Source organism: Chiloscyllium plagiosum, unplaced genomic scaffold (genome assembly GCF_037043375.1).
Source record: "Chiloscyllium plagiosum isolate Xiang-an unplaced genomic scaffold, Cpla_swu_hap1 HiC_scaffold_3, whole genome shotgun sequence".
In the NCBI taxonomy this organism is placed as follows: Eukaryota; Metazoa; Chordata; class Chondrichthyes; order Orectolobiformes; family Hemiscylliidae; genus Chiloscyllium; species Chiloscyllium plagiosum.
The window spans coordinates 71,271,842-71,288,571 of record NW_028270141.1 but is presented as its reverse complement, the minus strand read 5'-3'; the positions used below and the strand labels follow the sequence as shown (position 1 = coordinate 71,288,571).

General features: G+C 39.6%; 1 protein-coding gene across 1 annotated transcript in view; it reads left to right on the top strand.

The window, feature by feature from the left end:
* The window catches only part of l3mbtl3 (L3MBTL histone methyl-lysine binding protein 3), a 170,153-nt gene that overhangs the window by 104,349 nt on the left and 49,074 nt on the right, over window positions 1-16,730 (top strand). Inside the window, exons 17-18 of the mRNA XM_043683587.2 lie at window positions 1,191-1,355; window positions 13,764-13,898. Of these exons, the coding sequence (XP_043539522.1) occupies window positions 1,191-1,355; window positions 13,764-13,898 (300 nt within the window). The remainder of the gene's footprint in view (window positions 1-1,190; window positions 1,356-13,763; window positions 13,899-16,730) is intronic.

Here is a 16,730-nt window from a genome sequence, read left to right as displayed (position 1 = left end):
ATTCAATAACTTCATAGCTGATGTTGTTGTAGTCTCAAATCCACATTTCTGCCTACTCTGATAATCTTTCAACACCTTAACAAAAATCTACTTATCTCTGTGTTAAAAATATTCATGGACTTTGCTCACACTATCTTTGCACGGAGAGTTCTGAAGAATCTCGACCCTCAAGAGAAAAAAAAAGCCAAATCTGTTTTAAATAGGTGACCCTGATTTTTAAACAGTGATCATAGTTCTAAATTCTCCCATAAGAGGAAACATCCTCTCCACATCCACCCCACATCCACCCTGTCAACACCCCTTCAGTCAAGTAGCTGCTTATGCTCTAAACTCCAGTAGATCGAAGTCTAGCTTGTCCAACCTTTGCTCATAAGACAACTAGCGCATTTCAGATACTAGTCTATTAAACCTTCTCTGAATTCCATCCAATGCATTGCATCATTTCTTCAAGGTGAGCAACACCACGCAATAATCCAGATGTGGCTTCACCAGTGCCCTGGATAACTGGAGTAAAATCTTCTGACTTTTATTGTCCATTCCCCTCATGATTGATGTTAGTTTATTCGCTTTACTAATTAATTTCTGTACACTAACCTTTTTGTGATTCATCCAAAGGCACCTCAATTCGTTCTGGCAAAGTGCAAACCTCTCATTCTCCCACATTATTATTCCATCTGCCAAGTTTTTGCCCACTCAGATACCTATCAATATCTCTCTGCAAACTCATTGTGCCTTTCTCGCCACTCCCTTTCCTACTACTTTTGTGTCATAAATATGATGAAATAAAAAGATCTTCGATATTGTGATAAAGCTGGTGCAGAGGAGTCCTCACATGGGGGAAGAAAGACAAAAAAGTGATTTTAAATAATGTGTCTAGAATGAAGTAGGAAATTCAGCCAAAGTATGAATTTTTATACTGATAATTAACTGTCCTTAAAGAAAAGTTTAAAAATGTCCACACTGATTCATATAGTCCCTATTAGGCCAGGAGAATTAAAAAAATTGTTCTTTCAACTTGGACTTGATGGAAGTCCAATTTCAAAGTTGATGAGCAATGTTCTAACTCACTGCGCCACCTATTTCATTGAAATGGATCCTTGTAAGGATTAATTTTGATGCAGAATATACATGTATTATAAAAGTGACTGTTCAATCATCTGACTGTAAGGAATGTTCTTTTTTTTTTGCAGTGCATTAGGTTGTCCATACTCTGAGATCAACCTGAACAGAGAGAATGTGCTGCAGGATCGTGTGAATGGAGAGGTACCAGTCTCTACTGGTGTCCTGAAGAACAAGAAAGTGGAAATAGATGGAGTAGAAACAGCCCCCAGTTTGTCTAACATCACATCACATGGGTCTGCAATTTTATTTCAGTTTTATTTGCAGTTGAATGTGACATTTTGTTTCCCTTTATTGTTATCTTGGTTGGGTTCTGTTTCTCAAATGAATACTGAATATGCTGGTATTTGAAGGCTTTGATTCATACAGTTATACCTTTACGAGAACCCTTGATGACTTTGAAAATATTTTGCCTTCAAACAATTGTTTAGTTCTGTATTCTGACATTCTGCAGTTTTTAATTTCAACTGCTCCTTTAATTATGTTTTTTATATCATTCATTTTTCTCTCCAAGTTCCATCTTAGTTGATTTATTTATCTTTTGATAACTGTTTAATATTCAAATTTGACCTTTCTTTGATAAAATCGTTGCACTTATTCCGTTGCGTTATTGGTTAACTTATCTAGAACGAAGGTTCTTTTGCAAAGCACTCTAATCATTCTTGATTCATTTATGATTGGGAACAGTTTCTCCCCCTCTACTTTAATCAACCCTGTTATGGTCAATGTTCCCTCTAATTTTTGTGTTGGCTGTGTGGACTTCTGAGTAATCTGAATGTTATATTTAACCAAAGCATTCGTTTAGCGAAAGTCATTAGACAATTTTTTTCATCGTGCGTTTAACTTTTAAAAGTGTGCAGTTGTTATTTTACAGTTACAGGTATGATACCAGCTTAAAGCTATTTGCTCAGCTCAGACGTTTTGGGGTCTGTGCAGTGGTGGCACTACAATAACCAAGTGTAATACGCACCCATAAGATTATGCTAGTAAATTCTTCACTCCTTTGGCGGTTTTTTGCACCTACCTTTATTTGCTATCCAATGGTTATAGACTACATCTAGTCTGATATTTTGCCCAGTAAACTGTATAACTTGAAACACATCATGTTGTCTATTGTTGAACTTAGATTTGATCAAATTGATGAGGTTAAATCTGCGCTGAGTCAGCACTTAATGCCTGAAATGTTCCAAAAATGTGTCCAAAAGAATTGACATTTCTTGAAACTGGTTATCTTTTAGGGCATAGTTCACCAAACCATTGTCTGGATGCAACCAATCTTGAATTTTTCCACCTTCTTAAATTTGAAATTGAAACATTGTTCAAATATCTTCATAGTTTGTTATGGGAGTGGAATATTCTAACTCCTTTAAATTCACATATGTATGGAAAAGAACATGGATGGGTCTAAAATCAAAGTTCTAAACTGGAGAAGGCTGATTTTAATAAGGTCATGTATGATTTGACCAGATTTGGATGTGGAGCAGTGACTTTTAGGTAAATCTATGTCAGAGCAGTGGGATAAATTCAAGACAGAAATAGGGAGAGTACAGGGCCACTGTGTTCCAATAAGGTGAAAGGATGGGATGAACAAATCCAGCGAACTCCAAATAAAGTGAAAAAGGGAGGCTTCTGACAGATACTGAAGGTTCAAAAACAGCAGAAGCTGTAAAGGAGTACAGAAAATGCAAGGGGAGACTTTTAAAAACTTACAGTTCTGAAGGAGGGTGAGTGGACCTGAAATGTTAACTCTGCCAGACCTGCTGAGTTTCTCTAGCAATTTCTGTTTTTGTTTCAGATTTCCAGCATCCTCAGTTCTTTATTTTCTTTTATTTTGTTATATGAGATTCTTGCCATTATTAGCCAAGGCATTGAGTTTAAGAGCAGGGAGATTATCCTGGAACTGTATAAAGTTTGATGAGGCCAGATCTATAATATTGTGTATAGTTCTAGAATTCACATTTTTGAAGGGATGAGAGTGTACTGGAGCGAATGCAGAGGCAATTTACCAGGCTATTGCCAGGCTATTAACTAAAGTTTTAGTTTTGAAGAGAGGTTGCTGATAGGGGTTGTTTTTCTTGGAGCCGAGGTAGGAATATTATAGATTGGCACAACACTGAGTGGCATAGAGACAGTAGACAGAAAGGAACGTCTCCCCTTCCTGGAGGGAACAATGACCGGGGGCGCAGATTTAAGTTAATGGGCTGGAAACTTTGAGGGAGTTTGAGGCAAAATATTTTCATCCAGAGGGTTGTGGGAATCTAAAACTCACTGCCTGAAGAACGCTAGAGGCAGAGACCCTCATAACATTTAAGAGGTATTTAGATGTGCACTTGCGATGCCAAGGTATACTAAAGCTGTGAGATATAAATAGTTTGGCCGGTGTCTTTGACCAGCACAAACTCATTGGGCCAAAGGGGCTTTATCCAAGCTGAAGACCTCTAGGACTCTATATCAGTTGCAACTCGCTGTCTTTTCTTAATTCATAATCAGTTGTTTTGACGATTGCATCCTGACCAAATGCATGGCGCTCCATTTATTCCCGTTCTGGTCATGTAGTCATATGTCACATGAATAAATTGAAGGATTGCAGCAGTGTCAATATCACTGACGAAAGCAGCTAGAACCACCTCAACTTCATTTCTCTGATTGAAATGTTTACTTGGATACTGAGTTTTCTGTTTATTAAGCTTGCCTTTTGCAAATTGCATAGCTTTCAATGTTGTCAAACAACATTGTTTGATGGGCGGCACGGTGGCACAGTGGTTAGCACTGCTGCCTCACAGCGCCAGAGACCCGGGTTCAATTCCCGCCTCAGGCGACTGACTGTGTGGAGTTTGCACGTTCTCCCCGTGTCTGCGTGGGTTTCCTCCGGGTGCTCCGGTTTCCTCTCGCTGTCCAAAGATGTGCAGGTCATGTGAATTGGCCATGCTAAATTGCCCGTAGTGTTAGGTAAGGGGTAAATGTAGGGGTATGGGTGGGTTGTGCTTCGGCGGGTCGGTGTGGACTTGTTGTGCTGAAGGGCCTGTTTCCACACTGTAAGTAATCTAATCTAATCTAAACTTATCTAAAAGAATGCACAGTGATGCTAGTTCACCCAGAACATCATTCAGACGTATCAATGCATCGTGATATTGTTGCTTTGTGAGCATTTCTAGGCAGCATTAGTTTATTGGATTGTTGCGTCTATTCACTTGTTCTGTGCAGTAGTTGATCAAAATATAATCTTGCGTTGGTGCACTTACTAACTCGACAACTACCTAATTTCATTTAGAAATAGCACTATCATGGTGTGATTTTTGGCACACTTTTTGTATTGTCCTTTCTTTACAGATGACCTGCTGGATATTGTATACATTTATTCTTAAAAGCATTTCCGTGTCATGCATAATTGAGACCTATTCCCGAGATCTTTTCTGTGAGCAACACAATTCTGTTCTGCCAAATATTTAGTTTTATGTCACAACATTGCTGGTACTGAATTTTCTTTCCAAGCATAACATAAGCTCTATTTGACGTAACAATTGCCATCCTCTTTAAACCATGATCACTGTGCTCATAAAACTGCTTGACTGCTGTTTCAGTGGAGACGCTGTTGCAAGCAGTCTTTAAAATAATTACAGAGGCAGTCATGTAAACTACTTCAGTTGTGATCAAAACTCAATGTACAAATCAACATTTTTTCTTTACTGAAATGTCAATGCTTTCACCTGCTATCAACATATGAAAATTCATTTACATAAGCTATGCAGGAACTGTCTCTGGATGATGAAATTAATGCGCTTGACCAGTTTTTAAAGATGTAACACTTGTTGCATCACTTGGTAATTGCTGTATACATCCACATGATCATGAATGTCTTACAAGGGAAGCATTGATGCATTCATCTTTATTGCAAGTACAACATTATCAATTAGAACTTTCACCATATAAGTATGATCTTTTTGAGCTCTTTATGCTCTTGATGATCTCCTAGAGTTTTAGTTAGCATTTGTAAAAGTACACCTTTGTTGTGATTTCATAAATTATGCACTTTTTTTGGTTCAAATGCCATTTTAGGTAATCCAACTTTTTTGCAGTCCTGAGCTCACCTCCCAGCATTTGCTTTAGAAAAAATAGCACAACATATTGTGAGTTTCACGATAAATGAAAATCCTACTGAGTCTTGCCTTCAGTTTGTATGTTAAAGATGGCATTTTGGTATTGATGATCTCTAAAACCATTCCATTTTGAATTGTCCACAGGATTTTGTTTGTGTGGACCTTGAAGACTGCTTTGCTCTTTTTGGATATTATTTTAATCTTGTATTATTAGGAAAACAAATCTAAAAATATGAAGGAAAAATGTAATTTCGTACTCGTGCTACGTCCTGTTGGCTGCCTGCTGTCTGATACTCATGGTCGTACAGGCCTTCCCTGCTCCTAGAGCTTCTGGGTGTGGCCTTTCCCCCTCAGAGCCAGCATCTCGCTGCTTCTCTGAACTGGCTTGTGTTTGGTCAGACATTTGGATTCTGGTTTTGTGCAAGTATGAGTACCAAGTAACAATCAATGATTTAGAAGTGCTGGACTTGGGTCTCTGGAGGATCATGGGATGTGTGGATTCCATTTTTATTGTTAGTGTGCAGCTGCATATGTCTGAAGCTTACAGATGACATTGGTCATGATTTTTTTAAAAATCCTATCAGAATTTCTCTTAACATTCTTTTCTCCAAGAGTCATAGAGACATACAGCATGGAAACAGACCCGTTGGTCCAACCCGTCCGTGCCGACCAGATATCCCAACCCAATCTAGTCCCACCTACCAGCATCCAGCCAATATCCCCCCAAACCCTTCCTATTCATATACCCATCCAAATACCTCTTAAATGTTGCAATTGTGCCAGCCTCCACCACTTCCTCTGGCAGCTCATTCCATACCCGTACCACCCTCTGTGTGAAAAAATTGCCCCATAGGTCTCTTTTATATCTTTCCCCTCTCACCCTAAACCTATGCCCTCTAGTTCTGGACTCCCCGACCCCAGGAAAAAGACTTTGCCTTCTTAACCTATCCATGCCCCTCATAATTTTGTAAACCTCTATAAAGTCACCCCCTCAGCCTCCGATGCTCCAGGGAACATAACTGAAGTTTCTCAATTCTGGAGCCATTCTTGTAGACCTGTTCTCTACATTCTCTGATGCATTCGCATCTTTCCTATAGTGAGGCACCCAGAACTCTACACAGTATTCTACTCTAGGTAAGGTGTAACTGATGTCTTATACAGGTTTAGTGTTACTTCTTTGCTGTTGAACTCCATGCCCCTATTAATAAAACCCAGGGTGCTCTATAGTCTTTCTACATGTCTTGCCATCTTCAATGTTCTGTGCGCATTTATAGCTGGGTCCTTCTACTCCTGCACCCTCTTTATAATTTTTTTTTGCTCTGCAGTGATAGTATTACAAAGCTGATTCATTGACTACTAGTTTTCAATTTGATTTTGATTTTATTGTATAGTGTACTCAAGTACAACAGTGCAGGTGCACAGTGCAAAGTGTATAATGTCGCCACACAAGGTGCTATCTTAGGTACAAATACCTAGGTACAGAATCTTCAGAACAAAGTTAAATGTTAAAATTTACGATGGTTAGATTTTCTCTTGATAGCAGAGATCGTTGCCTGGCATTTGTATGAGATGAATGTTTCTTGTGAGTAATTTGCCATATACTTCAATTTTGAATTTTCAGTTTTGAAGCAAGTTGCGCAGAGGCAAATAGCAATGGAGTAAAGAATCAGATGATACAAAACAGTACAATATATGTAGTGTGATGTTAAAGGTTGCTGAACTGCAGGCAAATGTCTCCTCTTAGGCCTATGATATTAATAACAATAGACCAGGGTAAAGGTGAACAATAGGAATAACTCTTCACTTTCCATTTTAAAAACTTTACAGTCTTCCGGACTCAACATTTAGTTCAACAACTTTATGCCATGAACTGTCTTCTCCATTTTGATTACATTGTCCGTAATATTGCACCCCAACCCCCAACCTTCATCCCCATGTCTTATTTACACAGATTTGCATCCTGCAGAGCTGACCTATTTTCCAATATTTGCACCTACCATTGATACTTGTTGCACATGGATATAGCTCCTCTTCCACCATTAGCAGTTCCTTTGTCTTTTGCTGTGGGGTCCCCTTCACCATCTGTTCTACTTGCCCCTACTCCCTCTTTGTCAACAACATCAAAACGATCAAATAGCAGCCTCCTTCAGTTTGGAAGAAGAGTCGCATTGCACTTGAAACGTTAACTCTGTTTCCCTCTCCACAGATGCTGTCAGAAGTGGAGTTTCTCTGATACCTTTTTGGTTTTATTTCAAAGAGAGATTAGGAGCTGAGTATTCCTGGATGCAGTAGTTCAGAAACTCTGATCAGTGTCAGAAATATTAGTTCCAACCTTGATTAAATTCTAGAAACAGCCAGTTGCCTTTAGATCAATTCTGTAGATTCCTGGACAGGAGCGTGCAGTTATGAATCAGCAGTGACTCTCCAGGAAACATTGGAGCCAGGAGAGGAAAGAATCATCATTTAAACCATGGCCCCCCTCGCAGCATTGAACATACAGAGTTCTAAATATGCAGCAGCATAGCTTACCGCTTTGAAAATTCATAGAATCAAAGAGCTGTAGAGCACAGAAAAGACCCTTTGGACTAACTTGTCCATGCTGGCCAGATATCCAAAAATAAATCTAGTCCCATTTGCCAGCATTTTGTCCATATCCGTCTAAACCCTTCCCAGTGATATACCCGTCTAGATTCCTTTTAAATGTTGTAATTATATCAGCATCCACCACTTCCTCTGGCAGCCCGTTCCACACGCGCACCACCCTCTGCATGGAAAAGGTCCCCCTTAGGTCGCTTTTAAGTCTTTTCCCACTAACCCTAAACCTATGATCTCTAATTTTTGACCCCCATTCCCTGGGGAAAAGACCTTCTCTGTTTCCCCTCTCTAAGGTCCTCATGATTTTATAAACCTCTAAGGTCACCCCTCAGCCTACAGGGAAAACAGCCCCAGCCCATTCAGTCTCTCCCTATAGCTCAAACTCTCCATCCCTGGCAGCATCCTTGTAAACTTTTTCTGAACCTTTTCAAGTTTCACAACATTCTTTCTATAGCTGGGAGACCAAAATTGAATGCAATATTCCAGAAAATGGCCTAAACAACGTCCTGTACAGCTACAACATGACCTCCCAATTGCTATGTTCAGTGCACTGACCAAAAAAGGCAAGCATACCAAAAGCCGCCTTCACTATCCTGTCTACCTGTGACTCTACTTTCAAGGAACTATGAACCTGCACTCCAAGGTCTCTTTGTTCAGCAACACTCACCAGGATCTTACCATTAAGTGTCTATGTCCTTAATGGTAGGGTTCTAGGGAATAACTGTTGTGAACAATAAGTATAGTATGGAGTTAATGTGGGAGTTTGTCGTAGTGGTTAGGGTCGAGAGTGTGTTGCTGGAGAAGCACAGCAGGTCAGGCAGCATCCAAGGAGCAGGAGAATCGATGTTTCGGGCATAAGCCCTTCATTAGGAATGAGAAGGGCTACACACTCAACTCTGATCTGCAGTCCTCACTTTCTTGGTTGGCGTGCCAAGCTGCTAGGTGGGTAGGGTATTAGCTAAGTGGATTGATAGGTCATGAGGTGTGGGGTCCAGCTGGTGGTGAGGGAGGTGTCTGGTCTCTTGTGGGTGGAAATAGTGTCATGTCCACTGGGGGCTGGGTATGGGCTGTTGTCAAGTTTGGTAGAGGGTGGGTGCAGTGTCATGTCTGGGCTTTGTCATTGAGGTCAGATTGGGGGAGAGGGATGTTGAGTCTGTTGGTGGTGTTGGATGGAGTGGAGGAACAACGTTGTGTGGAATGTTGTGGGGCAGTCAGTGGTGAGTGCAGGGTTCAGTTTTGTGTTTACGCAGGAGTTAAAGTAAGACTTTACTGCTGTATTATATTTTAGGTAACTTCCAAGCTGAAGTGAATCAGAACCCTCTGAATTCTTCAGTTTCAAGGGACTTTGTCAGAGTGTTCAATACACTGGAATTGTCACTATAAATTTTCAGTTTCCCAGGCAATTCAATCTTAGTCAGGTACTTCGTGATTCCCATGCAGTTCTTGTGCACAGTGCCAATTCTGTGCTGCAGATGAATATCTAGCCGTATGGAATATATGGGCCAGTGTATTCAGAAAAGATAAAGAAGGAAAAAGCACTGAAGGCAGTATTGATCAAACTGACTATCATAACACTGAGAGGGCTGATGTAATTAAAGGGCCAAAGATAATGCTGGAAACTGGGAAAGCAATTATGGAACAGGTTTGTGAGCAAGCCACAGAAAGGTGCAAGAACTATGGAGTAATGATAATGGGGACTTAATTATCTTGATATAAGCTGGAATAAGAACTGTGTAAAGGACAAGGAAAGGGGTGGATTTCCTGAAATATTGTCAAGGATTTTCTTGATTGCTGTATTTCCAACTCATCCCTATAAAGCAGTGATTCTGGATCCAGTTCCGCAGACCAAACTGGAGCATGTTTCAGTGAATGAACGGTGAATCATCAGGTTTAGAGTAGCTGTTGTAAAGACAAAGAACAATCAAGCACATAAGTGCTTCAATAAGGAGGGCTAACTTAATTGGAAAAATAAATTTGGCTTGGGTGGAATGGAATAAAAATTATTGGACAAATAAGTAATTGTGAACAGAAAAGTTTCTAGAGAAGCTAATTTAGCTACAAGTAGACTCCATCCTCTCGAGAGTAAAAGAGGCATATTGAACACCAAAGTGCTGTTGAACAATAAAGATATAAAACTTAAAATGAGGCTGAGAAAGGAGGCTTTTGACAATAATAAGATTAGTAATATAGTAGAAAACAGAACTGAATAAAGGATGCAAAAGAAATCTATAAATGGTGATCAAGGGCAAAAAGAATATTCAAGTGTAGTGTAGCAGCTTTTCAGAAACAAATAAATAGGAAACGCATTTGGAAACAGAAAGGATTAGAGGCCAAAATGATCTTGTGGAAACAGCACGACTCAAGTACTCAATGAACACTTTGCATCTGACTTCACAAAAGAAGAGGTTGTTACCAAAGTAGCAATAGAAGAGGAAGCAGTAACAGTATTGGATAGGATGAAAATCGATATAGAATAAAATAATAGCAGTCATCAAAGCAGAAAATTCAACTCATCCAAATAAGATGTATCCTAGTTTACTGGGGAAAGTTAGGGTAGAAATTGCAAAGGCTCTGGCCACAATCTTCTGATTCTCCCTGAATAATATAGATAGATAGATAGATTCCCTACAGTGTGGAAACAGGCCCTTCAGCCCAACAAGTCCACATCGACCCTCCAAAGAGCAACCCGCCCAGACCCATTCCCCTATATTCACCCCGACTAATACACCTAACACCACAGGCAATTTAGCATGGCCAATTCACCTAACCTGCACATCTTTGGACTGTGGGAGGAAACCGGAGCACCCGGCGGAAACCCACACAGACACAGGGAAAACGTGCAAACTTCACACAGGCAATTGCCTGAGGCGGGAATCGAACCCTGGACCCTGGTGCTGTGAGGCAGCACTGCTAACCACTGAGCCACCATGCCGCCCACAGTGTAGTTCCAAAAGTCTGGGGGTTATGATAACACATCACGATTCAAACAAGAGCAGACAATGTACAACAAAATTCACTTAGCAAAATTAAAAGCCATGGGATTAAGTGGACAGAGGATTTTATTTTCTCTAAGTGAAACCTCTTGTGAAAAGTTCGGTCACAATGATGTCATTGGCAGTGGCGAGGTGAGCTCGTGCCTGGCTGTTGCAGGCCCATGGCTGAGCACTTAACATGAAGGACCATAGTTGAACTTTATATCTTTATTTTTCTGCCTTTTATATTCTATGTTTTGATTTATTTTTCTGTGTTTTAAGATGACACTGCACAACACTTGTATTTGTCACAAAATACAAATGACAATAAATAAATCAAATTTAATGAAAATTAGATACAAAGTTGCCAAGCTTTAGAAACAGAATCATTGGTAAATTTTCGTATTCCGGGTATAAGAATCTTTACAGTGTCCACTAACATTTTCCATACTGTTGATTGCAATCCAACTAGCTGATAATTCCCTATTTTCTCTCCCTCGTTTTTATTTTGAACTGCGGGGTTACACTTATTGTTTTCCAATTCGTGAGGACCTTTTTGAATCTAAGAAATTCTGGAAGATTACAACCAATGCACTGCTTATTTTTGTAACCACCTTTTTGGTTCACAGTGGCAATTAGGAACAGAGGATTTATTGGCTTTTAGTCACATTACTTTTTTGGCGTTTTGTTTTTTTTAATGTTTCTCTTCATGGGAGAGTGTAGGACCAGAGAGCACAAAGGGCACCAATTTAGGACTGAGATGAGGAGGGATTTCTTCTGAGGGTTGTGAGCCTTTGATACTCTTCCACAGAGAGCTGTGAAGGCAGAATTCATGTGTATATTTAAGGCTGAGATGGATAGATTCTTGAACAGTAGGGGAATCATGGGTTACGGGGAAAGGGCAAGGAAGTGGAAGTGAAGAATGTCATATCAGCCATGATCCTATTGAATACCAGAGCTGACTCAAGGGGCCAAGTGGCTTACTCCTGTTGCATTCTTATGGTCTTTTACTCGTGTGAATTACTTAAGTATTTCAATCTCAGATTCTTGGTTTTCTACTATTCTGTGATGTTTTACATGTCTCCTATTGTGAAGAAAATACAGTATATTTATTGAACATCTTCACCATAAGGAGAGATGATGGTAGTGGTATTGTCATTAGATGAGTAATCAGAAATTCAGGGTGATGCTGTCAGAACATAGGCTTAAATCCCACCATCCAAGGAGCAGGAGAATCGACATTTAGGGCATAAGCCCTTCTTCAGCCCTGAAGAAGGGCTTATGCCTGAAACGTCGATTCTCCTGCTCCTCGGATGCTGCCTGACCTGCTGCGCTTTTCCAGCAACACATTTTCAGCTCTGATCTCCAGCATCTGCAGTCCTCACTTTCTCCTTAAATCCCACCATGCTTTGTAGTAAATCAATATCATCTGAAATTAAAGGCTGGTGAAAGTTCTGTTTCAATGTTTTTCACTAATTTGGTTTCATTCTGCTTTCTTAATCTTAATCACTTCCTTGATCAACCTTATTTTTTAAAGTTTGTTTTGTTTAAAACCATCCTATTTCTGAGAATTACTGTACTTTGGACTTTATGAAACTGAAGAACTGTGAGTGCTGGATGTTAGAAACAAAGTCAGAAATTGCTGGAAAAACTCAGCAGGTGTGGCAGCATCTGTGGAGAGAAAGCAGAGTTAATATTTTGGGTCAAGTGACACTTCTTTAGACCTTGGGAAGCTCAAACCCTCCAACCATGGAAACATTCTCGTAAATCTTTTCTGTAATCTTTCAAGGTCCACAACATGCTTTCTATAGCAGGGAAACCAGAATTGCATACAAAAGTGGCCAAGCCAATGTCCAAAACCAATTCATATTATAACATGCTGTATATCTCAGCCAGCTCTGCTGAAAAATACCCATTTCAGCTTCTCAGAGTGGTTCTTTACTATAAAATCAGTAATTATTACCTAATAGTGAGTTTTGTGAAGATTTGTAGCTCAGGTTGAGGCTTGGATGCAGGTTTGCTTGCTGAGCTGAAAGGTTCATTTCCAGACATTTCGTATCTCTACTAGGTAACATCTTCAGTGGGCCCCATGTGAAGCACTGCTGAAAATTCCTGTTTTCTATTTGTATGTTTGGGTTTCTTTGGGTTGGTGATGTCATTTCCTGGTGGTTCATCTTCGCATGAGGCCCACTGAAGATGTTACCTAGTAGGGTAACGAAATGTCTGGAAACGAACCTTTAAGCTCAGCGAGCAAACCTGCAACCAAAGTTATCACGTATTGTTAATTTAATAACCTGTTGCATTATTCTAGAAAATAGTAAGGAGTATATTTCAAGAGCACATTCTCTACTTCTGCCGATCTTTATGAAGATTAAACATTTCCAGGGTTATTGCATTGCCATTTTTGTTTTTTTTTACATAATCAGCCTGTACAGCGATGTTACAAAACACTTCTGGAGCAGCTGAGACTTGAACCCAGGCCTCCTGGCTCAGAGGTACAGGCACTAGCACTGTGCCATAGAGTCCGCTTTGCCATTGTTGTATAAATTTGTGGGACCGAGTGATACATTGGTTAAATTCAATGTTCTTCCAAATTGGTGCTTGGATTACATCAAAAGTGCATTGTTAGAATGCAGATCTCATCTGTAGGCAGTAAGATGGATCCAAGTAGTCTCAATGCAATTGCAAGTTAACATGGCTCCACCAAGCAAAACTGCTTGTTAATTATGCATCATGATCATAGGAAACTTGCTGTAGGCAATAGGAACATGTCTAACTGCTAAAATAGAGTAAGTTTTGAGTAAATATTGATTATAGCCTTTTTAAGGCTATGGAAATTTCAGATCTCATCTAATAGGACACCTAATTTGGTAAATGCATTCCTAAAGTGGAAGATATTTTCTCTATAATGCTGGGACACTGCAATTTCATTAACATAAAACCTTGATTCAAATTTAATTATGCATTATTTGGTCTACAGGAAATTCTCAAAAGACCACTGGTTGTCAGAAACGACTGTTCAAGGAGAGAGGAATGCTGAGGACTCTGTCTCTGACGAAGAACCTCCATATAAAAAATCTTTTGTGTATGCCAGCAAAGGAAGAAAGTACACCAGGTTAGTGTTTTGCACAAATAGTAATTGTGGCATTCAAATCATTAATATCATTTTAATTGCAATGTTATTACTGAGCATAAGACTTTGTGCAACCTCTGAAAATCTCAACTATAACCTGGTACAAAACTCTGTAATCTTACATTTTTACATTCTCAAACTTATTGAATAGTGCTTAATTGTTAATTAATCTAATAGAGAATTACTTTTATCCTATTTTAAATTAAAATACAGATTCAGCTGTGATTATCTTTGCTGACTTTGTTAGATTTCAGAGGAATGTAGATGTTTATGAATTGTGCTTTGTGAACAAAATTATAATGAGTAAATGAAATTAGATACTTCCAGTTTTAATTTTAATGAATTAAATTCTGTGGCAGTTCCATTTTCTAGGTATAATAAACCTGTGTGCTATAATCAGTGGGTGAAAATAGTTAGATTATAGTTCATCAATAATAATGCTTATTTTTCAACAAAACTGTTTTGTGAGATATGCACAGGTGTGTAGGGAGATCTAAGGGCTCTTGTAGTGCATTGGTAATGTGTCTATCTCTGGGCCAGAAAGCCTGGGTTCAAGTCCCACCTTCAGAGGTGTATCATGACATTTCTGAAAAGCTTGATTAGAAAATGTTAAAGAAATAAAAAGTGCTACTGTGTCACGTGTCCACATCTGTTAATGTATGGGGGAAAAACAGGTGGATCAGCAATTCACTCATTCTAAAGGCAATAGTTTGCACCTTGAACCTTGGATTCTGAATGTGACTGACCACACATGTATTTCTCAGGTTGTCTAAAACTTGATAGACGAGAAAAGCAAGAAGGCAAAGGCAATTGACCAGGCTGACCAATGTAAGGTTAGAATGCTGAAATCAGCCAGCTGCTTCATGGACTAGACAAAAGGCTTTTGTTCACCTGAAGTTGTAGTGCTGCTTAGGAATGGATTTCCAAGACTACTTTGGTCATGTTTTGTACCTTGGACTTTTCTTTTTGTAATATTTTTAGCTGTCAACTTTCAAGTTTGCATGGCAACTGCATACACAACTGTACCTTGAATCCCTGATCCAGAGGCTTGAGACATGTCAGCCTGAAGTCTGCACCATGGAACCTTTGTCCTCCGGCTACAAACTGCCTGTCTGAGACTAGCTTGTTCCTGGCAATGTTATATCTCTTGTTGAGAATGTGGTGTCCCTTCTTGCTGGCCTCCATTGCCTCCAGGATCTGAATTGAATTGAATTTATTCTCACGTGTACCAAGGCACAGTGAAAAGATTTGTCTGCTCAGAACCAGTGGAGCTGCACCTCCTAGCTGGCTATGGCTAGGTTCAGACCATGCTCAGTCATGACCAACACCATATTGGCTTGGAGGCTGATTAAGGCTCCACGGCCAGCCAAGAGAAGCAATTCTATTGTGTCATACCAGTTTCTAGAGGCTGTGGCAACCAGCAAGAAAAGGTGCTGCATCCTTTCAAGAAAAAATGCTAATAGGCAGTAGCTAGGACTTGGCCAAGAACAAGCAACAACTCAGGCAGGCAGGTTAGAGCCTAATGAATACTGAAAACGCTCTTTGATGCAGATGTTGGACTCCACTTGGAGGGTTGGGCATAGGGAGAGGCCACATTTTGGACTGTTGGGCAGGGGGAACTGCCTTAAATAAGAAGTCCAGAGATCTGGAGAAGCCATGCCAAAGTAGCACCATTGAGACAGGTAAATCATGTAAAAATTAAAGTTGTGATGCTTAGGGATATTACAAGGCTGAAGAACTTTTGATATTGAAGTGAAACAGCATTTAAACCAGGCAGTGTTAAATGAGGGTTTTCAATGCAAAGTACTCGAGTAGGAATTGGTTTTGAATCAACAAATATGTATTGTGGATGATTGCATTGCATTGAATTTAATGTCACGTGTACAGAGACACCGTTAAAAGTTTTGTCTTGCGAGCAGTACAGGCAGATCACATAGATAAGTAGCATAGATAAGTAAATAATAGGTAAACAGCAGCAAAACCAGAAACACAGGTACAGGCAAATGTTCAGAGTTTGTGAGTCAATTCAATATTCCAACAACAGTAGGGTAGAAACTGTTTCAAAACCAGCTGGTCGTATATACCTTCTCCCCAATGGGTAGTATTTTAACTTCGTGTACTTGGGTAAAGTTCAAAGTGAGAATGCAGCTTCATTTGTTAATGTGGGTTGAGATTTTTTTGCAAAGGAAATAAAAGTAATTTATGAAATCTCAAAAATATCTGGTAGACACGTATTTGGACTGTTTGAACATGTCATTAATTTACATAAAATCACTCTCATTTCTTTGGCTATCACAAGGTGTGAAGTCTTGAAAGAAAGCATCTGATTGTTAGCATCACTGCACGAGAAATAAATTGCTTCAGAGTTTAAGTTCCTTTCAGAAACCACTTTCTCAGGCAAAATCTGAATTAAGATTTAGTTTCCTGCCTATTCATTGATTAATATATCACCATAGGACTAATACAATGTAATATTAAGGATAAAAAAACCCCACTCTGGCCATAAAAACCATCTCACATGAAGATTTATCCAATACCCCTCCAAACCCTTGCTATTCATATGCCCATCCAGATGCCTTTTAAATGTTGCAATTGTACTAGCCCCCACCACTTCCTCTGGCAGCTCATTCCATACACGTACCACCCTCTGTGTGAAAACATTGCCCCTTTGGTCTTTTTTATATCTTCCCCCTCTCACTCTAAATCTACTCCCTCTCGTTCTGGACTCCCCCACCTCAGGGAAAAGACCTGTCTATTTACCCTATCCACGCCCCTCATGATTTTATAAATCTCTATTAGGTCACCCCTCAGCCT